This window comes from Hyla sarda, chromosome 1 (genome assembly GCF_029499605.1).
Source record: "Hyla sarda isolate aHylSar1 chromosome 1, aHylSar1.hap1, whole genome shotgun sequence".
Lineage (NCBI taxonomy): Eukaryota > Metazoa > Chordata > Amphibia > Anura > Hylidae > Hyla > Hyla sarda.
Genome location: NC_079189.1, coordinates 333,712,377 through 333,739,742, shown reverse-complemented (window position 1 = coordinate 333,739,742; position 27,366 = coordinate 333,712,377). Strand labels below are relative to the sequence as shown.

The 27,366-nt window shown below is 40.0% G+C and overlaps 1 protein-coding gene across 3 annotated transcripts in view; it reads right to left on the bottom strand.

The window, feature by feature from the left end:
* The window catches only part of ADAMTSL1 (ADAMTS like 1), a 956,942-nt gene that overhangs the window by 274,872 nt on the left and 654,704 nt on the right, over positions 1-27,366 (bottom strand). For all 3 annotated transcript variants that reach the window (XM_056519753.1, XM_056519743.1, XM_056519759.1), the window contains one exon: positions 4,937-5,064. In XM_056519753.1, the coding sequence (XP_056375728.1) occupies positions 4,937-5,064 (128 nt within the window). The remainder of the gene's footprint in view (positions 1-4,936; positions 5,065-27,366) is intronic.

Genomic DNA, 27,366 nt, shown 5'->3' with positions numbered 1-27,366 from the left:
TTTTTGAAGGGAAGAAAATCTCTTTGTTCTACCTGTCGGTATCAACAAGGGTAATAAAGCTTCAAAGGATACCAGGGCTCAAGTCCTTCAGGAACGCATGGGAACTGAGTGCCTGCACTTTATCCACAGCAGGAACGCTGTTAATATTAGGAGTCCTCCAGGACCAATCCTTGAGTGGAAATCTTGGGTGAGTTCCCACACTTTTTCCCCTAGGACTTGACCCCTGAAGGATACCCTAGCAAGGTGGATTCATACTACAATTGAGGAAGCTTATTCTAGCAAGGGAAAAGAACCACCAAAACCTTTGAAGGAGCACTCAACTCTATCCACTGCTGCCTCATGGGCAGAAAGGGAAAATCTGTAATTCGGCTTCCTGGTGGCCTTCCTCCAGCTTCGCAAGACACTACTGGCTGGATTTTCAGACCCTGAACCCAGCCATCAGCAGCAGAGTGTTGTCTGCAGCTTGTAAAGATTGATCCCTCCCTTTTAGTTCTATGTTAGATCTCTTCTGTGCTGCTGAAGGGACAATGAGGAAAGGGGGTATTTTACTTACCATAATTCTACTTTCCTCGAGTCCCGAAGGCAGCACAATGCCCACCCAATAAAGTTATTTTGCATTGATGGTCTATATCATTTACACAAGGTGCAGGGTGTGCTGGGTACCTATATGAAGATTCTGGCCCAACCCAGCAAATTATGTTAATTATTAGTTTGTTCTAGGGGATGGTCCTGATTTGGGATGGCAAACTAAGAATATCTCTTCTGTGCTGTCTTCGGGACTCGAGGAAAGTAGAATTACGGTAAGTAAAATACCCACTTTTAGCCATTCACTTTGCAGTAAAACTGATATGTTGTCTTTTTTTCTGCAGATCAGTAGGATTACAGTGATATCTAATTCATATAATGTTTGTTATGTTTTACTACTTTTAAAAAATTACAACTCAAAAAAAATTCTGACCCCCTATAACTTATTTACCTTTGTCTACAGAGCTTTTTATTTTTTCTAGGATGTGATGTTACCAAAAAATGAGTAGTTCTTACATCTGGTATTTATTTTCATTTATGCAGTTTATGCATAATGTGGAAATAAATGTAACACCTGCGCTCCGGCCCTCACTGCTTATGTCCCCGCTGCCGGCGGGGCTGGGATGCGGGACGCGTCCACTTGCGAATACCAGCCCGTCACTCCCCTCCCTCATCTTCCGCCTCTCCGTGTCCTTGCAGCCCCCAGGGCACGTGAGCGCCGGAGCGCTATCACTTAAAGGGCCAGTGCTCAATTAATCAAGTGTCTACACCTGTCCCCTGTCCTTAAATATCAGCTCCTCCCTTGTTTTCCTGACGGATCTTTGGTTACCTTGTGCCATAGTGAAAGTCCTGTGTACCTGTTACTATGTACCTGTTCTTTGCTACCTTACCTACCCTGCACCTGTGTTACCTGCCCTGACCTTATGCCATCTTGCCATGTCCTGCCAGTCTCCTTCTCTGCCACGCCACCTCCCAGCTACCTGTGTGGACGAGTCGTGCCAGGGGTAGCGACCTGGGTGCCGCCAGACCATCCCGCTTTGCGGGGGGCTCTGGTGAAAACCAGCGGCACCTTAGACTCCACTCCCTGGCACGGCTCACGTCATCCTCCACACAGACCCACAGGATCCACCACCTGCCATGACCCGTTACAATAAATAATGTGATATTTTAATAGTTCAGACATTTCCGCATGTGGAAATCCAAAATATGTGTCTTTTCTTTGAAAAATTTAAAAAGGGGAGATTTACATTTTAATCATTGAGGAGGGGGGACATGCCCCCTGCTTAGACATGAATAGAGGGGGCGTGGCCTGACAATTCAGGACGCTGTTGCATGGAGTACCCCTTTAAGAGGAATTTTACAAACAATTAATTTAACATTACAAACAATTATTTAATTTAATTGTATACTACTGTGTGGCAGTGAACTGTCAAATCGTCAATCTTCTACTATAGTCTACCTGAGGAAGACAGCACAAGCAGATTTTCCTAGGGTAGACACAGAGGCCAGTGATTGGCTGAGCAGTGGTTTCCTGCATGTTGAAATGAAAGCAGTAGGTCTGGCTTAGAAAAATTCAGGGATTTAAGGGACAGATACGATAGGTGATGGAGGAAGGTGGCTACAGTATAACTTTTTTTTATGCAAGTCAAAGCTCAAACTTTTGTCACACACAGTTAAAGGGCTTGTATGGGTTAGTTGGTTTTTGGGATTATTATTTACTTTATAACAATGTTTATCTTCTTGACAATTTTGTTATATCTTTTTGAAAATTGAAATAAAGAATATAAAAAATATACATGTTTAAAGACTGTAAATGGTATTACAGGTCAAGTCCAATGGAGCTATGTAGACAGAACTCATGGGCAGGAGCAGTGGAGTAGCATCTTGGGGTACTCCACTGGAAAAAAAATCTCTTTTTTAAATCAACTGGTGCCAGAAAGTTAAACAGATTTGTAAATTACTTCTATTAAAAAATCCTAATCCTTCCAGTACTTATCAGCTGCTGTATACTACAGAGGAAGTTCTTTTCTCTTTGAATTTCCCTTCTGCCTGACCACAGTGCTCTCTGCTGATGCCTCTGTCCATGCTGTCCATGTCAGGAACTGTCTGGAACAGGATAGGTTTGCTATGAGGATTTGCTCTTACTCTGGACAGTTCCTGACATGGACAGAGGTGTCAGCAGAGAGCACTGTGGCCAGACAGAAAGGAAATTCAAAAAGAAAAGAACTTCCTTTGAAGTATATATCAGCTGATAAGTACTGGAAGGATTAAGATTTTTAAATAGAAAAAGCACCAGTTGATTTAAAAGAAAAAATTTCCAGTGGAGCACCCCTTTAAAGGCAAACCACAAAGCTGCTATGGGGCCCATGAGTTATTCGGGCCTTAACATGATTTACACAGCGTGCTGTGTATTCTCCGCTGTCTGCTGCCTAAGCGTCGGGTCGGGGAGGAGGAGAAGAGGGGACTCAGCACAGACCAAAAAGCACTTCAGTACCAGGAAGCTGCCTGTGTTTGAGAGCACAGTACACTGCAATACATTAGTATTAGAATACATACATGAGAATTGTATTGTACTGTATAAACAATCAAGTGACTGTATAGTGAAACAGTAAAGATAAAAGTAATATAATGAGTAATAAAAAGTAGCCTTTGTTAAATATAACAAAACCCCTTTATAAGAATCCAAATCACCCTGTGTTTTTACCATTTTTCAAATACAAAATGTGAACTACAACAAAAATTTTTTTTTAAAGCAGCAAACAAAAGTGGATACTTCAGCTCACCATCCGCCTGTTTGCGAACTGGACTCTGGATGTGCAAGGCAGCACATAAACGATAGGAAGAAAATGCAGGATAGTCCAGCGCAGGTCTCGTGCAACAGGTAGATTTACTGATTAAACGCCAAGGACAGGACACTATCATGTCTCCTGTCCTTGGCTTTTAAACAATAAATCTACCTGTTGCACGAGACCTGCGCTTGACTATCCTGCATTTTCTTACAATTTAATTTTTTTTATATATATAAAAATGGTGTCACAATGTGTGGGACTGTCTAACTGTTAAAATGCTATAAACGTAAGATATTTTTTTCCCACAATTTCCAATTTTTGTATCACCAAGCATTCCAGAAAACATTAATAAAAAGCAAACAAAAAGGCCTATCTACCTCATTAATAACTACAGATCACGGCATAAAAAAATTAGCCATCACACTGCTTCGTAGGCAGAAAGATAAAAAGTTATAGGGATCAGTATAGGGCTAGGAATAAGAAAAAAAAAGATTTGTATTCTATAAAAGTAGTGACACAACAGAAAGTATATAATTTTGGTGTTTCTATAATTGTACTGAAGTTTCCTGGATTACGAAAACAGATGGCTGCCTCTACTCGATGAAGAAAAAAGGAAAGAATATGCCCCCTGTGAGTCACCGGATGTTACTGCACTGTAATCACTTATGTGGTCTTTAGAGGTCTTTAGATGGTCTGTGTATAGTAGTTTTCATTTAGTATCAGTATGGAAGTAATATTCAGACACTATGTGGTGGTGTGTGGGCATGATATGGGGGCATTAGTAATCCCTGGTACTTTTGGTAATATTGGTCTCAGTATACAGGAGTTTGTCAATAACAGTAAGATGGTGATATCTATGATGATAATATTCCTTCTTGTATACTGGTATTATTGGTAATATGTATCTCAGTATACAGGATTTGGTCAGTAACAGTATGATGGTAATATTTAAGGTGATAATATTCCTCCTTGTATACTGGTAATGTTTGTAATATTGGTCAGTATACAGGATTTGGTCAGTAACAGTATGATGGCAATATGTATAGTGATAATATTTCCTCCATATATACTGCTATTATTGGTAATATTGGTCTTAGTATGCAGGATTTGGTTAGTAACGGTATGATGGTTATATGTATGGTGATAATATATCTCTTTGTATACTTGTAATATTTTTTCCCCTGAATGCTTTTATTATTGGTTATATTGATCTTTGTATAATGGGGTTTGCATAGTAACAGAATCATGGTGAGATAGATATATGGTGACATCGACTCCATGACTATAATTTTGCGGTATACTATCATAAATAGATCAGTGCTTTGGAAAAAGCAAATCATTTGTGGATCCTACAGTGCTGATTTTTATTACACAGCATGTCAAGAGACATTGCAATGCTGAGAAGCTGTATCTAAGCCCGTGCTAGCTTTCTGCCTAGTGGCCTGATGCTAGTGTGCATAAAAGGTTGGGGGACACATTGAAAACTTGGTTATGGGCCCAGCCTTTTCTAGTTATGTCCCTGGGCTGGAGTGGTGCTGTTTCTGACAAAAACATAATACTTTTCTTTCATCTCCAGGATACTGGAGGAACTTTTATACAAAGAAAACAACAATATTACTTACTTGCTACTAAGACATCTCCGTAGAGAATATGAAGCTCCCCCACCACATGTCCTTGAGCATTCACTCCATGATCCCCAAGCATCCCATAAAGTGTCCCGGTCTTCCTCCGATCGAGCAGTACGTGAGCTCTGTGGTAACAAAAAACAAAGCATAAGCTTTGACTTTTACATTTGCCTTGAACTTATTTTTACTTGTAAAGGTTTTTTGTTTATTTTGTTTATTATAGGAACAACCCATGGGTAATATGAATGGAATGGTAACATAAATGTACCTTCAGGGTTTCCCATAGCAAGGGAAAGAGAGAAAAAGCTTTGTACAATTTTTAGGGTTTTGTCATAATTGCAAACACATCTGAAGGGCTCATTTAGAAGCGTGCATACAGAATTAGCCATTCATTTGCCATGGTAAATAAACTCCCAGTAATTGTGGCAGGAAGCTCGGTCCATCAAGCGTTCCATGGTGCAATCAAGTGCGGGCTCTGCCCGAGTATTCTGCGGGCGAGGTGGACAACCGAAGAGGAGGAACAGCACAAAGGTGTTTATCCAAGGAGGTAGTGAAATCACCTCCTGTGTCAGAAATCCAAGAGTAAAAGGGCACAAAGCGTGTGATGCAATTTCCAGACCTTTCGTTCATTAAATACAAGTATAAACCTGCGGTTTATGTGCCATAATCCACTGTCAAAAAAAGAACTCATAAATTAATGCCACTCAAGGAAAAATGGCAATCTGATAGTTGACACTGCCAGTAATTTGTTTTTAACTACTATAGCAGAGGCAAAGAAAGTAATATTACCATGTGAAAAAAAAAAAGGCTTTATCTTGTGAAAAGCGGCAGATGGTTAAGTCTGTCTGCTAGGCGGCAATAATAGTTAGCAAACTTAGCAGGTAATAAATAAGTCTTATAGGTTCGAAGAATGGGGCTTATTGCCAAGAAAGCATTAAAAGTGACTACATTGTACAGCCGCCTAGCTTACAAAGTGTACTGTTGTCTTGCCCACTCTGAATTACAAAGCAGCATGAGTACGGCCACTGTAAATCAGCTTTAGCGAACTGAGAAAGAGCTGGCCTTATGACTTCCCAACAAAATAATGGCTTACTGAGACAAACATTTCAACAGCTCCGGCCAGCACCCCACATATTCATATTTCCCTATGAATGTCAGGAAATGCATTGCGATTACTATTACAAAAAGGTTCTATATCCAAAGTAGAAGCCAATCTTTTAGTAGGTGTTTGCTATGAAATGGCACGCTCAATAAAGAATAGGGAGATATCCAGCTTTCAGAGCTTCATTATTCCACTATATACCAGAGGAGATTTTATTTGGACACTTTTTTTGTGGTAGCAATGTAGTATGTTTGGACTTAACAACTTGTACATAACATATGTTAACCAGTGGTTCTAAAATTTCTTCAAGTCAGGGAACCCCAAACCAGCTAGAGATCCTGCCCAAGAACCTCAATCCATACAGAAGACACATGACCAAACCACGGCCATGATCATCAATGTAACCCTAGCAGTTGGCATAATAGACTAACTCCACCCGTAGAGTAGCGACCATCAGCAAACAGCTAAATAAAGTCTAAAAAAGTAGTTACTGGATTCAGAAAGTAAGGGCCCAACTGGACAAATATTGCACAGATTATCAGAGGTTTACTTGGGACAATGACTGTATAGTTCTTCCTGTAAGAACAACTTTATGGATACATTGTATAAGATGCTCTCCCAGACACACCCGATGGTGAAACTCAATTATGTCATAAACCAGCCATATCCCTTTCTTCTCTTTTATCTGGTCCCTGCTTAATTCCCTCTCCTCAAACTGTGCCTTGGGACTGTTTCTATAAGAGTGAACAAGAAGCTGCCATTTCAGTATCTGAGATATCACTTACCTCTTACACTTATCCCTCACAATGATGTAAGAAAATGTCACTCAGAGCAATTTTCTCATCATTGTACTCTTTTGAGGCTGCGTGTTTGACAATCATTTTAGTCTCACCCTGAAGACAATTCCAATAGAAAAGACTATAAACCTAACCACACAGGGGGAATTTACTAACCCAACACTAGCGGTCAATATAGGGTACACTAAAATCCTAGGTTACACATGTAAATCTGGTTTAGCTACTCTATATGCTAAAAGTAGGACTGTATAGATAACATTACAAGGATAGACGAAATAATGATATTGAATGATATTTAAAAAAAGGGCATAAAATGATGTAATTCTAATTAGACTGAACTTTCTATCCTGCCTAAAAAGCCTGCATATAAGGGGCAGAAATGGGTCAGTGATGTATACAGTATACACTATATGTTATGAGACAGTGGCACCTCATAGGTAATGTATAGGTAACTCATATTCATATACCTTCTTAGGACATTAGGAATTACTAGAGGTAGTTTCCCAGTTCAGTATCCTCAAATCTTGCTTGGATGATCTGTGCTGTACTGTACAGACAATGCAGTTTTGAGTAGGAAATGTGTAATACTTAAAGGGGTACTCCAGAGGAAAACTCCAGAGGAAATTTTTTTTTCTAATACTTCTGTATAAAAATCTTAATTCTTCCGGTAGTTATCAGCTGCTGTATATTACAGAGGAAGTTGCATAGTTCTTTCCAGTCTGACCACAGTGCTCTCTGCTGACACGTCTGTCCATATCAGGAACTGTCTGGAGCAGGAGAGGTTTGCTATGGGGATTTGTTCCTGATCTGGACAGTTCCTGTGGATATGGAATAAGTTAATTTTCACCGGAGTTCTCCTTTAACCACATTTTGGTAATTTTTTTGCTGTGATTTTCCAATTAAGCTGTAGAACAATTTCACATATTTGCAGTGATTTGCACAGTTGTGTTAAATAGCACAAAGTTTGCTGTGGGATAATGACCACAACAGAAAAAAACTGAAAAAGTCTCAGGGGAGGTGTATAATTGCTATGTATCCTGATCCCATACAGATAGAAGAAGCAGGAGTATTCAGATAGAACAGGTAGGGGTTTAAGAGAAGCCAGGAGAATCTGAACAGCCAGGAGAAGGTGATGACGTCATCCTGTAGTTCACACATTAAACACTGTGATTATCTGTAGGTCCGACAGGTGAGCACATGACCCAGTTATAGGTATGATATGCATGGATACAGCTGTGCTGGAATAAAATAGATTGAGCTGCAGGACTAGTGATAGTGAGTGTGCATGATATGGGCAAAAAAACATAGAGTGCTTCTTTCCGCTTTCAACTCTCATTATAATTTAATGCTCTTGGTGCAAGCAAGGGGACATTTGGTATGATAATGGTGCAAACAAGAAAGCAAGAAGCAAGACGATTTTCTTCTTTATTGGAGAATTATTAGCCAAATTAATTAATTCAAATTCATGCTAGTAAAATGTCCAGACCAGTGTTTTGTGAATGCCCTCTTAAGAGTACATAAGAGTACTTAGCACAGGTCATAGCATTGGACAAGACAAATGAACAAATTTAGAGACTAACCAAAATAATTTCGTTCATATTAGAAATGTATTCACATCATCGGTTACAACAGCACTAACATCAATTTCAAATCAAATCGTAATAATGATAAAAATAATTTGAAATGAAAGCAAGGGAAATTCAGGGCTAAAATGAAAGATTAATCCAGAATATAATAAATGTAACTGTTTTACTCAGCTTAAATGGCCCTGGATTGCATGAAGAAAGAAAGATCTCCATGTACCACCAAGTAATGGTTACTATTTCAATTTGGCATTTTCTGAGACATGGCTTACTCTGAAGTAATCTCTGCCAACGACAAATAACAACACTGTGCTAGCCATATATAAGCAATACTGTGTGCAAGGGCATGCTTTGATGGAAAAGCATTTAAACCCAGCAGGACGTTCTCCATTCTCATGCCGCGTTCTTTCATCCTTATTATGGTAACAAGTGCTCCCAATCTTAAGCTTACTCCATGTGCAGAAAATATATAAACATTTTTTCCTTTTATCTGATGCCTGAAAGATCTTTCCTGCATTGAGTTATTGATATAATCCACTTTTTGCCTAACATTACCTCCCTATATGGAATTAAGTCACAGCTTCCATTAAATGAATAGTTGCAAACAAATCTGACCTGCCGGTAATCGCTTAACAGAACTTAGAACTTTCTTTGCAGGGAAGTAATATACACTTAGCCTTAGGGTGACCCTCATAACTACAGTGCCACCCAGCACGAGTCTGATGCCACAAGAATTCTAAGTGGGTGGAGACCTTTTACCTGTTGATAAATAGTATTGTATACATCGATATGCAGCAAGAGATAAACAAATAGTTAATTATATTCCATGTTTCTGATTTTTTTTCTGAAAAAATTTAGGAAAAAAATGAAATTAGTGTATGCCAAGAATATTGTAAAATCTGAACTTAAACTACAGTCATGAACCATAAATCAATATGTTATGCCAGGCAGATACCAGGCTACAATCATGGCCGTAAATGTTGGCCCCCCCCTTAAATCTTTCTAGAAAATGAAGTATTTCTTACAGAAAAGGATTACAGTAACACGTGTTTTGCTATACACATGTTTATTCCCTTTGTGTGTACTGAACCTAAACCAAAAAGGGAGGTAAAAAAGCTAATTGGACATAATGTCGCACCAAACTAAAAAAAATGGGCTGTAGAAAATTGTTGGCACCCTTTCAAAATTGCAGAAAAATAAGATGTTTCAAGCATGTGATGATCCTTTAAACTCACCTGGGGCAAGTAACAGGTGTGGGCAATATAGAAATCACACCTGAAAGCAGATAAAAAGGAGAAAAGTTCACTTAGTCTTTGCATTGTGTGTCTGTGTGTGCCACACTAAGCATGGACAACAGAAAGAGGAGAAGAGAACTGTCTGAGGACTTGAGAACCAAAATTGTGGAAAAATATCAACAGTCTCAAGGTTACAAGTCCATCTCCAGAGATCTAGATTTGCCTTTGTCCACAGTGCACAACATTATCAAGAAGTTTGCAACCCATGGCACTGTAGCTAATCTCCCTGGGCGTGGACGGAAGAGAAAAATTTATGAAAGGTGTCAACGTAGGATAGTCCAGATAGTGGATAAGCAACCCCAAACAAGTTCCAAAGATATTCAAGCTGTTCTGCAGGCTCAGGGAGTATCAGCGTCTGCACGAACTATCCGTTGACATTTAAATGAAATGAAACGCTATGGCAGGAGACCCAGGAGGACCCCACTGCTGACACAGAGACATAAAAAAGCAAGACTACATTTTGCCAAAATAAACTTGAGTAAGCCAAAATCCTTCCGGGAAAATGTCTTGTGGACAGATGAGACCAAGATAGAGCTTTTTGGTAAAGCACATCATTTTTCTGTTTACCGAAAATGGAATGAGGCCTACAAAGAAAAGAACACAGTACCTACAGTGAAATATGGTGGAGGTTTAATAATGTTTTGGGTTGTTTTGCTGCCTCTGGCACTGGGTGCCTTGAATGTGTGCAAGGCATCATGAAATCTGAGGTTTACCAACGGATTTTGGGTCTTCCAGCAGGATAATGACCCCAAACATACATCAAAAAGTACCCAGAAATGGATGGCAACAAAGCGCTGGAAAGTTCTGAAGTGGCCAGCATTGAGTCCAGATCTAAATCCCATTGAACACCTGTGGAGAGATCTTAAAATTGCTGTTGGGAAAAAGCACCCCCTCCAATAAGAGACCTGGAGCAGTTTGCAAAGGAAGAGTGGTCCAACATTCCGGCTGAGAGGTGTAAGAAGTTTATTGATGGTTATAGGAAGCAAATGATTTCAGTTATTTTTTCCAAAGGGTGTGCAACCAAATATTAAGTTAAGGGTGCCAATACTTTTGTCATTTTTGGAGTTTAGTGTGACATTACATCCAATTTGCTTTTTTTCCTCCCTTTTTTGGTTTAGTTCCAATACACACAAAGGAAATAAACATGTGTATAGCAAAACATGTGTTACTGCAATCATTTTCTGTGAGAAATACTTCATTTTCTAGAGACATTTCTAGGGTGCCAACATTTATGACCATGAATGTATTCTAAAATTAGTCCATATGTGGTAGTTGCTATACTACATGAACTTTCAAATATCTTTATGTAATTGCTGAGTATCTAATTCCATCTAGTATCTAAATATTTGAAACATGACTCCACAAATTGTGTCCATAAGCTAGGGCTGCATGTGTCCTGAGGGCTGGTGCAAGGATTTTTGCCACCCTAGGCAAAAGCTAATTTTGCCACCCCCTGACTATGCCCACTGGCCTGCCCTTTGACACGTCCCACCTTACTTCTGGGGAGACACACAGTAACAGACCTCCTCACCATGTAATCTCCTTACTACTGGGGTAAAACACTGTAACAAACCCCCCCTTCATGTAATCACCTTACTACTGAAGTGACACACTGTAACAAGCTCCCTCCTCATTTAATTAGCTTACTACTGGGATGACACAATGTAACAAACCCCCTCCTCATGTAATCCCCTTGCTACTGGGGTGACATACTGAAAAAAACCTCCTTCTCATGTAATCACCTTACTACTGGGGTGACACACTGTAACAAACCTCCTCCTCATGTAATCACCTTACTACTGGGGTGACACACTGTAACAAACCCCTTCCTTAAGTAATAACATTACTACTGAGGTGACACACATCAAAGGGGGGTTATGGTGGTGCTGTTGGCTTAGCTGGTTGAGCGAGTGTCTCAGATAGTGGCTGTCTAACTTTCTTGTAGCGCGCAGAGTGGCGCCCCATCAAGAGGGCGCTCTAGGTGGCTGACTATTTTGCCTATAGGCAGATCCAGCCCTGTGTGTCCTTTTTCTGTGATACAGGTTGCGCAGCCAAATATCACCATGCTGCTATATCCCGAAAAATAAAAATGAAAGGGGTTGTTACCTGGAATCTATTCATGCAGTGTAACACTGTTTTGGCTGTGCGACCCATAGTCGCAATGTAACTCCTAGCCAAGAAGTGCATACAGTTTTACCGTGAAATGCCATGGCTTTGCCACTTTAATAAGCTTCACCTGTCCTCCCTACTAAACCATGGAAATGTATGTTAAAACACTAAGACCTGCACCTCAACTTCTATGTGTGAAACCCTAAGGACCTTTGTGGAATTGCAGCCCCTTCAAGAACAAAAAGTGAGCTTCACTAACAGAAAGGTTCAAGACACGGGTGGTGCTGTTAAAGTGGCACCATCTTTTTCTAATCTGATACAACCACGTTTAGGAAGGTCCCACACTAATGTGAGACAAAAAGTTTTGGCAACAGCATGCCAATTCATCATAAAGGTGTAATTCAGCTGTGGAAAGTGCTCTGGGCTGTGGAAGTCTAGATTTTACATGCCAACCTTGGCAAATCCTTTTTTTTTTTGCAGGGCCCTTGATTTATGCATAGGGCTATTAGTTTGCAGAAAAGGTGAGGGATCTTCTCCACAAACTTGTCACAGTGTTATATACAGATTTACCATCATATCATCTAAGCTCAGGTTATGAAAACAGCCCTAGATTATTATTCCCCCTCCAGCAAGCAGTACACTTCCCATTTAGACTGGATGTGTTCTCCCGGCATTTGCCAAACCCAGATCTGTCTACTTGACTGCATGATGGTGAAGTGTAAGTCATAACTCCAGAGAAAGGGTTTTCAGTTTCAGTGTACTTTACACTGCTCTAGCAGACACTTGGCTTAGTGATCTCAGGATTGTGTGCAGCATCTCAAGCCATGGAAACTAAATCCATGAAGCTCCTGAAAGAAAAAAGTTTTGTGCTAACTTTGCTGTTTGAAACCTGATAGTAAGTGTTGCAGCTGCAAACAGATATCTGGCTTGGAAGAAATGTAACAAAATGACTTGTTAGTCAGTACCACACTGAAAGCCACTGAGTTCTTCAGTTTGACCCATTCTACTGTTAATATTGGACATTGACAGGCACTCCATCGTATACATTTGTTAGCAGTGGGTGAGGCTGAAAAAGTCAAAGTCAATAAATGACTACTCCATATATTTTCATCCAGTAATGTATGTATCTATAGATCAATGTTTAAAGGGGTATTCCAGGCCAAAACTTTTTTGTATATATCAACTGGCTTAATCCTTCCAATAGTTATTAGCTTCTGAAGTTGAGTTGTTGTTTTCTGTCTAACTGCTCTCTGATTACTCACATCCCAGGAGCTGTGTAGTTCCTATGGGGATATTCTCCCATCATGCACAGCTCCCAGGACGTGACATCATCATTGAGCAGTTAGACAGAAAACTTCAGAAGCTAATAACTATTGGAAGGATTAAGATTTTTTAATAGAAGTAATTTACAAATCTGTTTAACTTTCCGGAGCCAGTTGATATATATATAAAAAAGGTTTTGCCTGGAATACCCCTTTAAGACTGAAATGTTCACTAGGTTTTGCTCTAAACATTAGTAAAGTCCCACTATAATTGGGCTATTGATCTATACACTAAAGGATATTAAAAGCAGCTCTCACACTACATTTTCAGATAACTTTCCCTAGAAGTCCACGTTTTACTCCAGCTCGGAGTTTTAGAAAATGACTGGGAATGTATGACAAGAATACCCATCTGTAGACAATAGACCTATCACTAACCAGTCAGTGCCCTGCTTTGTAAGGATGATGGGCAATAACCCTGAAAAAGCTGTCTACAGATTGGTATTTTTCCTGGAGAGATTTCTTACTTGGCATACCTAGTCAGTTACTAAGACTCCACGTTGGAGTGAGGCTTTAAGAGAAGGCTACCTGAAAAGGTGGATGAGAATCCTATATGAATCCTTTCTTCCCAGAATATCCAGTGAAGCATAAATGGCCTATAAGCCTCCACATGTCTTCTCCTCAAGGAGAAATATTACCCCTTTGATCTAAACATTGGCATAGTCTAACAAGATACATTCTTTTTATCCAGAAGGATAGAAAGCCCCCGAATGCAAAGAATTGGAATGGAGGAGCACATGACAGGGGGAGACTGGCAGGCAGAAGAGGGGTTAAAGTGGTCAGTGTAAGGATAAGGGGTCGGCATAGAGGGGGTAGGAGTTAGTAAGTTATAAAAGGCAGAGGGAGGGGGGAGAGATAAGGACAGTTGGCATGTGGCCACAGAAGAAGAAATCCCGCCCGTCCCTGGAGAAGGAGTAAGTTGTCACAGCAGAGGTAGCAGGATAGGAGAGGCATGGGTGGTAATTGTGGCAGATGGTCTGAGGTGGGCTGGGCACGGTCCCAGCCCGGGTGGATAGTTTCCCTGTGTGCATGGGGCCTCAGGGAGGGTTGTGAGTCTCTGGAAATTGGTGCCCTTGGGTCTGGTGATGCATGGCTGGGGGTAATTAGGGGATCCTTGAATTTGGTGTGCCTTCAAGTCCTTATCCTGGCAGGTACAAGTCAGAATGTTGGTAAAATGTTGTATTAGTTATTTTTGGTTGTATGATGTTCACACAGGTGGGGTTGTTTATGTTGAGGGGTCTGCTGTGGCCCCTGTACCCAATGTAATGTGTGTGTGTTTTATTGGGAGGTATGGTTTGGGTAAGGGCCAGAAACGAGGCTATCCCCTAGCCAAGTATATAACCAACAAAGAATGAATTAAAAATAAGTGATAAGGACACGAATGATTCAAAAATAAGTGATAAGGACATGAATAATTCCCATGAGCGATATCTCACTACTGAATAATAATATTTTTTTTTTTTTTTGTGATTGTTCAAATATATAAGAAAATATAATACAGAGACATCGGGAACAATGACGCACACTGTCCTCTGCTGTCCTCATCCTCTGTATAAGCTTTACAAAAATGAGCATCAATTATTAAAAAAAATAGCAAAATTTGTGCAGAGGCAAAGTTGCCCAGTTGCCCATAGCAACCAATTAGATACATTCCTTCATTTTGCAGAGGCCTTGTTAAAAATTAAATAAGCAATATGATTGGTTCCTATGGGCAACTGGGCAGCTTTTCCTCTGCACAGGTTTTGATAAATCTCCCCTATATTTTTAATTAGAGTAAAAATGACACTGTAAAACTGTTCTAAAATCCCATTCACTAACAGTGTACTGTACTTTGATGCAGAATTTCCGTGCAGATTCTGTAACTCTGCAGTGTGAATTTGCCTTCACAGGATTCTAAGACATCAATGCCTTTCTCTGCTTCTATTGCACAGAGTTAATGATCCATGTGATGATCCATGTGAAGTACACATTTATTTGCTCATTGCTGTAGTAGTGATGCCACATTGAATTATGTGTTAGCACTAAAGAAAAGCATAGACCTTGTGAAAAACTAACATTTCCTTTTACTTAAGGCCTTTTAAGAAAGCTATTTCATGAACATTGGTATGAAAATAAGTCAGCCTAACCTTCAAAAAAGACTTAAAGGGGTACTCCACTTGAAAACTTTTTTTTTTTAGCAACTGGTGCCAGAAAGTTAAACAGATTTGTAAATTACTTTTATTAAAAAAATCTTAATCCTTCCAGTACTTATCAGCTGCTGTATGATCCACAGGAAGTTTTTTTTTTTTTATTTCCTTTCTGCCTGAGCACAGTGCTCTATGCTGACACCTCTGTCCATTTTAGGAACTGTCCAGAGTAGGAGCAAATCCCCATAGAAAACCTATCCCGCTCTGGACAGTTACAGAAATTTGTCCCCTGATCAGTTTAGTTCCTGGGCAAGTCTCTGAAGTTGCCAGGAACTTTAAACAGATGTCCTGCCACCGATACCATCATCAGAGAATGCTTTGAGTCCAACTGGGACATAAACTTGCTATGCACATTGGATTACTGTTAACCAAACTTGCCAGTTATGCTAAGTTTGGCCAATAGACTAAAGTTTATGTGGGCAGCCTCACTCCATGTAGTGTTAATGCAGCAGAATATGGCTGACTTAAAGGGGTACTCATCTGGAAAAAAATTTTATCAACTGGTGCCAGAAAGTTAAACAGATATGTAAATTACTTCTATTAAAAAATCGTAATCCTTCCAGTACTTATCAGCTGCTATATGATCCACATGAAGTTCTTTTCTTTTTGAATTTCCTTTCTGCCTGACCACAGTGCTGACACTTCTGTCCATTTGTGGAACTGTCCAGAGCAGGATACGTTTTCTATGGGGATTTGCTCCTACTCTGGACAGTTCCTATAATGGAGGTGTGAGCAGAGAGCACTGTGGTCAGGCAGAAAGGAAATAAAAATGAAAAAAAGAACTTCCTGTTGATCATACAGCAGCTGATAAGTACTGGAAGGATTAAGATTTTTTAATAGAAGTCATTTACAAATCTGTTTAGCTTTCTGGCACCAGCTGATTTAAAAAAAATATTTTTCCAGTGGAGTACCCCTTTAAGTCAGCCATATTCTGCTGCATTAACATTACATGGAGTGAGGCTGCCCACATAAACTTTAGTCTACTAGCCAAACTTATCATAACTGTCAAGTTTGGTTAACAGTAATCCAATGTGAATAGCAAGTTTATGTCCCAGTTGGACTCAAAGCATTCTCTGATGATGGTATCGATGGCAGGATATCTAATTAAAATTCCTGGCAACTTCGGAGACCAAACTGATCAGGGGACTTATTGCTGAAAGTCGAATAGACTTGCACAATCTATGATGTGTCTGACTGCTTTAGTCTTGAGTTTCAAAATTGCTGGTAAACTTAAACAGGTATACTGCCACTAGGACCATCATCAGAGGAATGCTTTAAAAATAAAATTCTCCAAAACCTCCGCCAGGACTGTCTGGACAGTCCCCAGTCTCTTCTGCTCAGCCCCTCCTACTTTCCTCTTCCTACTAAATGTAGAAATTACACAAAATATGGAAAGCAATATAATCTTCTGATTTAATCCTATGGATTCCATACTGTGGTAAAAATGTAAGAAACATATAAATAATTGACATATATATATATGAGGAGCCATTTCTCAAGAATATTTCAGGAAAATCCTTCAAAATAAAAGTTTTTCTTCTGCTTAATTTTATCATTTATTTTAAGGTTTAGACCCACCATAATCTTATTTTAGCTGCAGTATTGTGGAGCCAGACACAGTGACATATGAGATGCTTGATATCGCTGACCTCAGTGACCATCGAAACTGAATGTGATACACTGCACAGTGGCTTCGGCTTCCATTCAATTACTTGAAAATGGAAATGAATGGAGAAATATTTGAAGCATTTAGGCATGTGAAATCGGGGGGTGGATACAGTGATATTCCTCCTGCTGGATGAATATCACCTGGTACCGAGTGATATGGAGGCATCACACAGCATCCAGTCTGGAAATACTTAAAATATGATTCTTCCCTTTCAAGTCTTGCTTATTGCTTGAATAGGGTAAGGCGTTTAAAGAAAGACTTCATGCTTTTGAAATGCCGTAAAACTCTAGCTGCCTATAAGAAGTGTCTTTAGATCAGGGATGAAGATAAAAAACAGAGACGCCAAAACCGAAGACTTTTGGGTGACTGGTGAAGCTATTTAACGCCTTTATCCATCAGCATATATGTCACCGGAGTTATAGATCAGAAATATGAAAGGAAGTGAGTAAGGATGGATTGGTTTTCACATCATAACTTATACTTAGTGCTTTGTGGATACATACACGTATTTATTCTTTTTTTTTTTTTTTTAAAGCAGTCAATATATCTACTCTCACAAAATAATTCCCACTGAGTAAATCCTTTAACTTTCCCCTTACAAGCTATTATGGACACGTTATGTCTCTGTGGTTTCTGATAAAGTCAGTGCTGACATGACAGATTGCCTTATTACAGAACTGTTACATAAGCTTTGTACGGTGTTATGATCCCACAAACACTTATGAATGCACTCAGTGAAGAAAAAAGGCAGATTCGGTTTCATTAATAGGGGAGAATTGTTATAAACAAGCGCCACAGATCTATGAACCATAACCAGGTAATAAAAAATCTTTTATACCCGAGCCAAGCAATAAACCTTGGCTAGCAGACCACGCTAGATATAATTGCTGCACTTAGCAGATTTTGTTGCATATCTTTCCCGAAAGGGACAAATCACCCAAGAACTGCGCACACTCTCTCTTAGCAAGAACACAATGGAGAAGCTGAAGACACAAATACACAAGACACAAATGACATCAAACTGCACTACAGAGATATTCTAGGGAAGTAACATGATTGCACAGAATGTGAAGCCTTAGGATGACCATACACATGAGATAGCTGTATAACAACTGCTCTTTGGGCAGACAGCTATCGCTTCCAGGATCAGCCAACAATGCATGTGTTCTTAACAGGGAGTAGGGAAACGTTGCTGGCAGTGGCTTACAGCCTTGGTCCCCTACCCAATCCTCAAGGCCCATTAACATTTGGGTTTTTCCGTTACTCCATTGGAAAAGAACAGAGAAAAATTGGTGGGCCTTGAAGACTGGGTAGGGGACCTTTAGCTTATAGTATCTCTTGAGAACAAATTAATCACGCCTGTCCTTCTCTCTTACAACTTCTCTCATCGGGGAAGAGATAGGGGGCCATTACATAGCTCAAATGTTCAGCTGGTCACACCAAAAATGGCAGGTTTGGCTAACACGTGTCTTATGTGCATGGTTAGCTTTAAAGGGGTACTCCCATGGAAAACTTTTTTTTTTTAAATCAACTGGTGACAGAAAGTTAAACAGATTTGTAAATTACTTCTATTAAAAAATATTAATCCTTCCAGTACTTTTTAGGGGCTGTATGCTACAGAGAAAATGCTTTACTTTTTAGATTTCTCTGATGTCATAACCACAGTGCTCTCTGCTGACTTCTGCTGTCCATTTTAGGAACTGTCCAGAGCAGCATATGTTTGCTATGGGGATTTTCTCCTGCTCTGGACAGTTCCTAAAATGGACAGCAGAGGTCAACATTTCCTCTGTAGTGTATAGCCCCTAAAAAGTACTGGAAGGATTAAGATGTTTTAATAGAAGTCATTTACAAATCTGTTTAACTTTCTGGCGCCAGTTGATTTTAAAATAAAAGTTTTCCACGGGAGTACCCAATTTAAGGTAAAACACTACTTTAATAGTACAAAGAAAGTGGCGAATGGAATAATATTTATGATATTTAGCGTCATTGCTCTAAACACATCCAAAATGATATTTTACACAACATATTCAAATAGTAATAACAGTATGTAACTATAATTGTAAGAAATGGTAGACAAAATGAGGATATTCTTCCGAGTTATTGTTTACAAGTAGGTAATATATTTAGACCTACAGGACAGCGTTTTTAATGTTTTTGATTATTATTATTATTTGTCTAATGCTTTTTTTCACACTGTTTTGCAGTGTTATTTCAAGCTACTAAGACAGTGTGAAAAGAACCCAAGTTAAAAAACAAAGAATGCTAATACATTAGCAATACGTAAGAATGTGTATGATTATAGTTTCAAGTGATCCTGTACAAATAGGCCTCATGAATACTGCATTCTGTAAGAGTTTACAAATACATTTTTTAGGTATTACTAACATAGAAATGTGCAGATTTCACATACAAGACCTCGGTATTTATGTTCGGTAATGACACTCCTTTATCTGGAGTAAGTGCAGAAGTTGTGAGTGTGCCCCTTCTTCCTGCCCAATATAGTTCTGTTATGGAACAATTGACCCATGTCAAGTACAATCAGCACTCTCTAGGAGTTTGGTAACAACATGAAGTATTGCTTGGAGACACATTTAGTAGAATACATTAATGTATTGCCTGGCACTCCTTCTGTCAACTCTATCTCTCTGCTCACATATTTCTGCCATTAATAAGCGCCTCAGTGTCGCTGACTAGTTAGTGAGGCGGCTTGTCCTCCAGCACCCCAGTAAAATGGAACCAATGAATTTGGTGACAGCATGTCAACCCTTTTCCAGATGTCATTTAGACTTGACAATTTCTATAACATGTTTCTTATTATGTCTATGGGCCGCTGTACAAGACATTGTGCCATACAGCGAGGCAATCAGCATTCAGCTCTTTATAAGCCGCTCATTACTCCAAGACAAAGCTGAGACTAAAGTCAAAATCCTTCTTCTCAATACGGCTAAGTTATACGCCAACACCCACAAGATTACTATTTCCATTATGTATAGATCACTTTGTATGCATAACTAAGATTTTTTTTTTTTGATAAATAATTTTTGTTATATTCACCAAAACATTGTACATTAATGCATTGTATTAGAAATCATAGAAAAACAAGATTTCATTTCATGCAGAAATATACAAAAGAAGTACAATGGAGTCGTTGAATATAAATAAAAAACTAACAATTTTATTGGTATGCATTAAAAACCAAACACACATATATAGAGGAGGAAACAAAACATTAAAACATGCGGCATCGCCGGACACCCTACATAAAGAGGGATATTAATCATGGGGCATAACACATATTGATGTAATGGTAGCAAGTATTAATAGACACTGGCAACTCATACATGCATAAAAGTGCATAGTGCCACAATATACAGTACAGAAAATAATACCCACACAAAACCAAATGGTCAATAATGTGATATAGGGGCCAGGATGACGCCACTCCAACTCGAGTTTTGGCACGCTGACCTCCGTCCGGGAGTGGCTACATCCCAGACCTCCAGACCTTAAATACACCTGAAGAACCAATGAGAGCGGAGAACACAAATTGCCTTTGTTAAGTTAGTGCACGTGGACATTGTATTATACTTTGTGACTTGACACATTATCCCCTAAGCACAGAGGGAAGCCACTGTATTTCTTATTAGCAAGACCTAGCATAACGTGAAGCCAGGCCGGGTGCCTGAGCAAACCCTGTACTATAGCAGGCTGTATGATGCAAGTACCACTAGGTGGAGGACATGAAAGACACACTGTGATTCCCTTCACCCACCACTGTCACCCACTTCCTCTGTGCACTTACCTCACGGCAGCTTCTCTTCAGTCCCCGCGTCTCTGACCTCGAGTCCTCAGTCCTCCTGTGGCGCCTCCTCCTCGGCCAATGGAGTGGGGTTTGCCTTTTGGCCAATCAGGAAGCGGGAGGACCCGCTCCCTGATTGGCCAGGAGGAGGATCAGTGTAACAATAGTGAATTTTCATTCGCTATCGTCACACAATGGGCGGCCTCGGGAGGGCGCAATGCTCTGCGCCTCGGCCGCCACAGTGAAATAATTTAAAGTTCCTCAGGTGGCCCGGTACCGTTTGATCAACCAACCGGTACCGGTCCGCGGCCCGGGGGTTGGGGAACACTGATCTAGATAGAGTCAAACTAGCTGAATATTATGACATCTAGTGGTGGAGCGGGCAAACTGCAGACAAAATAAAAGATCTGTATACTGGTCATATATCCAAGAGTCATCAGAACAATACATATACCTTAAGAGGAGTACTATCAGACAGTAGAGAGCACATAAGAGTACTATCAGACAGGAGAGAGAACAGAGGAGTCCTATCAGACAGGAGAGAGCACAGAAGAGTCCTATCAGACAGGAGAGAGCAGAGAGGAGTGCTATCAGACAGGAGAGAGCACAGAGGAGTACTATCAGACAAGAGAGAGTACAGAGGAGTAGTATCAGACAGGAGAGAGCACAGAGGAGTATTATCAGACAGGAGAGAGCACAGAGGAGTGCTATCAGACAGGAGAGAGCACAGAGGAGTGCTATCAGACAGGAGAGAGCACAGAGGAGTGCTATCAGAAAGGAGAGAACACAGAGGAGTGCTTTCAGACAGGAGAGAGCACAGAGGAGTGCTATCAGACAGGAGAGAGCACAGAGGAGTGCTATCAGAAAGGAGAGAACATAGAGGAGTCCTATCAGACAGGAGAGAGCACAGAGGAGTGCTATCATACAGGATTGAGCACAGAGGAGTCCTATTAGACAGGAGAGAGCACAGAGAAGTCCAATCAGACAGATGAGAGCACAGAGGAGTCCTATCAGACAGGAGAGAGCACAGAGGAGTGCTATCAGACAGGAGAGAGCACAGAGGAGTGCTATCAGACAGGAGAGAGCACAGAGGAGTCCTATCAGACAGGAGAGAACACAGAGGAGTCCTATCAGACAGAAGAGAGCACAGAGGAGTCCTATCAGACAAGGGAAAGCACAGAGGATTCCTATCAGACAGGTGAGAGCACAGAGGAGTCCTTTCAGACAGGAGAGAGCACAGAGGAGTGCTATCAGACAGGAGAGAGCACAGAGGAGTACTATCAGACATGGGAAAGCACAGAGGAGTCCTATCAGACAGGAGAGAGCACAGAGGAGTATTATCAGACAGGAGAGAGCACAGAGGAGTCCTATCAGACAGGACAGAGACCGGAGGAGTCCTATCAGACAGGAGAGAGCACAGAGGAGTCCTATCAGACAGGAGAGAGCACAGAGGAGTGCTATCAGACAGGAGAGAGCACAGAGGAGTGCTATCAGACAGGAGAGAGCACAGAGGAGTCCTATCAGACAGGAGAGTACAGAGGAGTACTAGCCCACCCTCACTTACTGGACTTTGTCCATGCCTGTGCTTCAGCTTGAACAAAGCCATGATTTTATAAGCCATGATTTCTATAAAAAGGTACCGTAAGATGTTCTCATGAAGTATGTTAGAAAGGTTAATGTTTTGCCAAGATGCACAACATATAAAAAGTTTTTGAATCTGACAGTGCCCATTTAACTTTTTTTGTCACCCTAGGGAACATATAAACGCTTTGCAATACGCTGATAGGCACTTTAATGGACAGATCTGGGGGCCTTTGTTAGGCCCCCAGCTGTCATGGCACTTCGTATTTTAACCATTTTACAAGCAAATGTAATCTGCATCCTATTTTTGTGTATGCTCTTTGTGTACTGAATAGTTTTCTCTACGTCTTCCACACATATAAATGTTTGCACATGTTGACTACAAAATGACTAAACCACAGTTCTAATGGAGAACAATATTAGCTACACCAATAAAAAGTGATGTATTACGAACCTGTAAGACAGCAATGCATTTAAGACATAGATCCCAATCCTACAGATAAAACCCTGCCTTAATCTACCACAGCAATTCAGTGGAAAAACTTGGGCTTTTCTGGGCGCTGGTTCTCCGAGATAAGCAATAGGACACGGTTCAAAGTCCAAAGGACATTTTATTGAACTAAAATAACATGTTTCTGGTCAGAAAAGGACCCTTCCTCAGGTAAGGTGCTTACAGGTAAGGGGCAGGTAGGACACTGAAATACCCTTTCAGTTGTCTGGTAAAGGTCACATTCATTTTGGTATTCACGAACATTTCTTACGTTTGTAAAAACATCAAAAACATTTGACCCCTGAGGAAGTTGCCGTTGAGGCAACGGAACACGTGGGGTTCTTGGTGACCCCGTCCTCCTCCATTTACCATCTACCATACTAGCTCCACTCCAGTCTGGGACGCTTGCTTCTGATCATGGATATTTTTGCTATGTATTAGCGTACACTCTTCAGTTGCAATCTTTTCCATTGTGATTTGGCTATTACCTACCTGTTGCATTTATTCTAGTATCTTTATTATATGATTACTTTTTCTTCTGCATTTTGCACAGGCACTGGTCAATTTAGATGATTCATTGTATTGCTACTCTGCACTTATGAGTTGTATCTCTTATCATTATACTGTATATCCTAACTTAGACTGGAGTTCGTGCTAGGATTTATTGATTATTGATTTCATCCATTGTATATGAGGACTGGTGTCAGTGTTGGTGAGGGGGGTTCATGGCCCCTCCCCTAAGTTGTTTACTGGCAGGTGTGAGCCAGATTTTTTATGTTTTTAATGTGTTTGTGTCATATACTAATTAGCCATCATGTGTGTGAATTGGCTCTTTTTGTGTGTTAATGAAAAAAAAATTTTCGGAATAAAAATTGAATCAATGATTATTGGTGTGCTACTGTGTCAGTGACGTCTTTTCTTCTGCTTTCTAATTGTTATGGATTTTTCACTGAGTAGCACCCAAATCACAATTACTAGGTTGAGCCCCCCTTAACCTCTTTTCTTGTGATTTACATGAATAAATGACATGTTATCCCACAAAACTATCTATCAGTCTGCTTGGCTTCTCCTGATCTATAACATGATGCTTTCAGATTGGATTGCATGTGACAAGTTGCAACACAAATTTTACATGTATGGGCACTTTTACACAACTTCTGATTTATTCCTTGATAAGCTCCATGCATTTCAGGCATGTCATATTACACTACAGTATTGTGAGCAATGTGATATAGTCCAGAAAGTCCCAAGCTATCACACATAGTCTCTGAGCGCCTCTGGATAAGGTGTTTCCTAAACAGAGTAGAGCTATACAGAGCATGGCTTAGATCATTATGAGTAAGTAGCTTCCCTTAATCTGATTTTAACTGTAATAAGTGCTTAGGACAGGTTTATGTGGATTAATGGAATACACTGAATCTTTTGTGGTCTTGTTAGACAGTTTTATTTTATTGTGAAGGTCCCACTATTCATGTGTGTATATCTATGTATCTATCTATCTATCTATCTATAATTTCCTATCCATCTATTTATTTTTCTATAATTTCCTATCTATCTATCTATCTCATATCTATCTATCTATCTCGTATCTATCTATCTCATATCTATCTATCCATCTATCTATCTATCTCGTATCTATCTATCTCATATCTATCTCATATCTATCTCTCTATCTCGTATCTAGCTATTCATCTATCTACCTCTCTATTTACCAGCCCACCTACCATCTATTCCACATGGGCAGTGTTTCAGTTCCATCTCCCAGCTGCTTATTACCTCAGCACACACTGCATTATTAAAAAGTGCAAAAAGTGCAAGGGAAAATATTTTGCCCTTTACTGCCACCACTGGTGGATTACACATGCATGGAACTTTGGTCACATGACTAACCCTTTGAATAGTTTCTATGTAGAAACACCTAGATGGTCTGAAGGAGGAGTTCCCCAAGTGCAATCTTCTCTCCCCAAAGGGTTGGAACTAAACTTGTTCAATCAGAGGTAGCTAAAGCTAGTGTGTAGATGTGCCTGTCCAGTTGCTCAAGTTCAGCTCTGGGTTGGTCATGGTGATCACAGACCTGCTTGGCCTTCTGGAGGTTTTACCTTTTGCTGCTTTCAGTCCACACCATGATGGCATTCACCCCACGTATCCTGTTACTTCATCCAGTCAGAAGAGGAAATAGCTGAGCAAGTACTCTCCTACAAGCACCTAACTCCTAGCCATTGGCCCTGATTTACTATTGTAAACCTGACTTGCCTTTGTCGGGTTGTGCACCACAATTTGGTGCATTGCACCACAAATTGTATCCGCGCCAGAATTTGTGGTGCAATGTCCCATAATAAACCTACAAATCCTGTCAAAAAGAGGCATGTTCGTCCAGAAAAGGTATGGTCAACCAAAAAAGGGGCATGTTCTTCAAACCCAAACTATTTACTACTGAATTCCAACTAAATCCTTTGACTTAATGGCTGGAAATTCCTACCAAGAAAAAGCTGGTCTGTAAGGAAAAATTCTTCCTCTGTCCACCATGAAAGTATTTAAATTCTCTTTTAGATAGCTAGGTTACAAAAGAAACAAGGAGTGACAGTAAAATTCTTACTTTTCAAAAAACTTGAAAGTGACATTTTAGTTCACCCACCTGGACAAACTAAGGGTCTGCAAACAAAACTATTCAACAGAAATATCAGAACACATTCCATTGTTAAAGGTAACCTTTAGTCAGGTTTACAATGACAAGACTTGTGTCTCCAAGAATGTATCCAAGATTATGGTTGGATGATTGCCCTGGAAGAAAAAAGCTTGCTTGGATTACATTAGGCATTTCTTTGGAAAGCGAGATGAAATATAATTTTGCAGCCAATAGAATTATTTTATATCATGAATACAGAAAAAGTAAAAGTTCATGGCGAGAGTAAATCCTGACAGCCTGTTGAGCAGCTGCAAAATTATGATTGGAATTTGATAGATGAAACATACTAACCCCAAAACAACCCTCCAATAACATGTACTATGTACTGATAACACGCCTTCTATGTAGCATGATAGCCCACAGGATTTATAGCTTGGCCCAAGAACACACAAAGTCATCTCATATATTATAGAAACCGAAATTGCAGATATTACAAACAGAATTATTATTATTTTTTTAAACAGCTATCGATATATCCATCCCTATGGGTTAAAGGGGTTATCCAACATAAGGTGACTTTACTAAATAACTGTCAGTCAGTAATGGACATGCTTCTCAAGGATCTGTGCTTGTGTTGATGGTAAATGGCAGTGTCCTACCCATTGCCCTGCTGACTTGTTTGTAAAAACTGGCTATATCCTGTTTCTGTTGGCCTCCCTCCAACTACAATCCCTAGGATCCCTTGTTTTATAGCTGGGAGGTGACTTATCTCCCTCCCACACATCAACCCCCCCCCCCCCCCCCCAACTATTGCAGCACAGCTAGGCTCCCTTCCATGTGTGCTGTGTTTTAAACTACAATTCCCTTCAGACCCGCTTCCACCCAGTTGTCCCTTCACCGATAGAAGCACAGACACACCCCCTTTCAAAACCTGACTAATGATGTAATGAGGCAACACTCATTTTGTATGCTGCTAAAAATGAACATCAAGAGCAAAGATCACATAGGAATTGTGAGACCAGCCACCAAACACCGACACTATATTATGAACTACACTAATATTACAGCCCCTGTAGCACAGTCAAATAAAAAAAATCCCCGAATACCCCTTTAAGTCTAGAAACTGGATGGTGACTTCATAAGCAGTAGAGAAAGGCATTTTACAACCACCAACAAAAATATATTCCTTTGATACAAAGTAACTTAGAATGTTACACAACAGAGTAATATTATTGTTCCTTAGCATTCTATAGTTTGTCCAACTTTTACAACTACCTTTAATTAGAACAGAGGTGACATTTAGTAGTCTATCTTTAACCACCTAACCTCTCGTAAAACAGTAACTTTGTGTCAAGACCTTATCTCACCCTACAGAAATCCTCATGTTACTTTTTCGACGACGCATGCTTGTATCTATAAGAAGAAAAAAATTTCCTGAGATTGTTTCTTTTGCAACCAGATTCCTCACTTCTAAAAAAAATACAACAAATCTGATGAGGAATTTTACTCAGTATGTACTGTTTTTATATGCTTTTGCCGGTTACCCTGAAATAACATTATCATTGTCTACACGTTCATTGTTTGTATAATATATTGCTATGCACACAATGGTACTTTACTTTCAGGAATGCATACATACATTTTCCACATAGAGTTCTGTTTTATTCTTCAATTGACCGGTTTCTCAATAACTTCAGGAGCACTGTTAGAGTATTGAAAAGACCTTACTCATCTGCAGGCTTTACATTTACTACTACTGGGTGGTTTACAGTGGAATATGAAAAACAAAAAGAGGGACAATGCGCCCGTCTCTGTGCCGTTACTCCCAACCAACAGGGGGATAGGGTGCTCACAGAAAGAAATGTGCT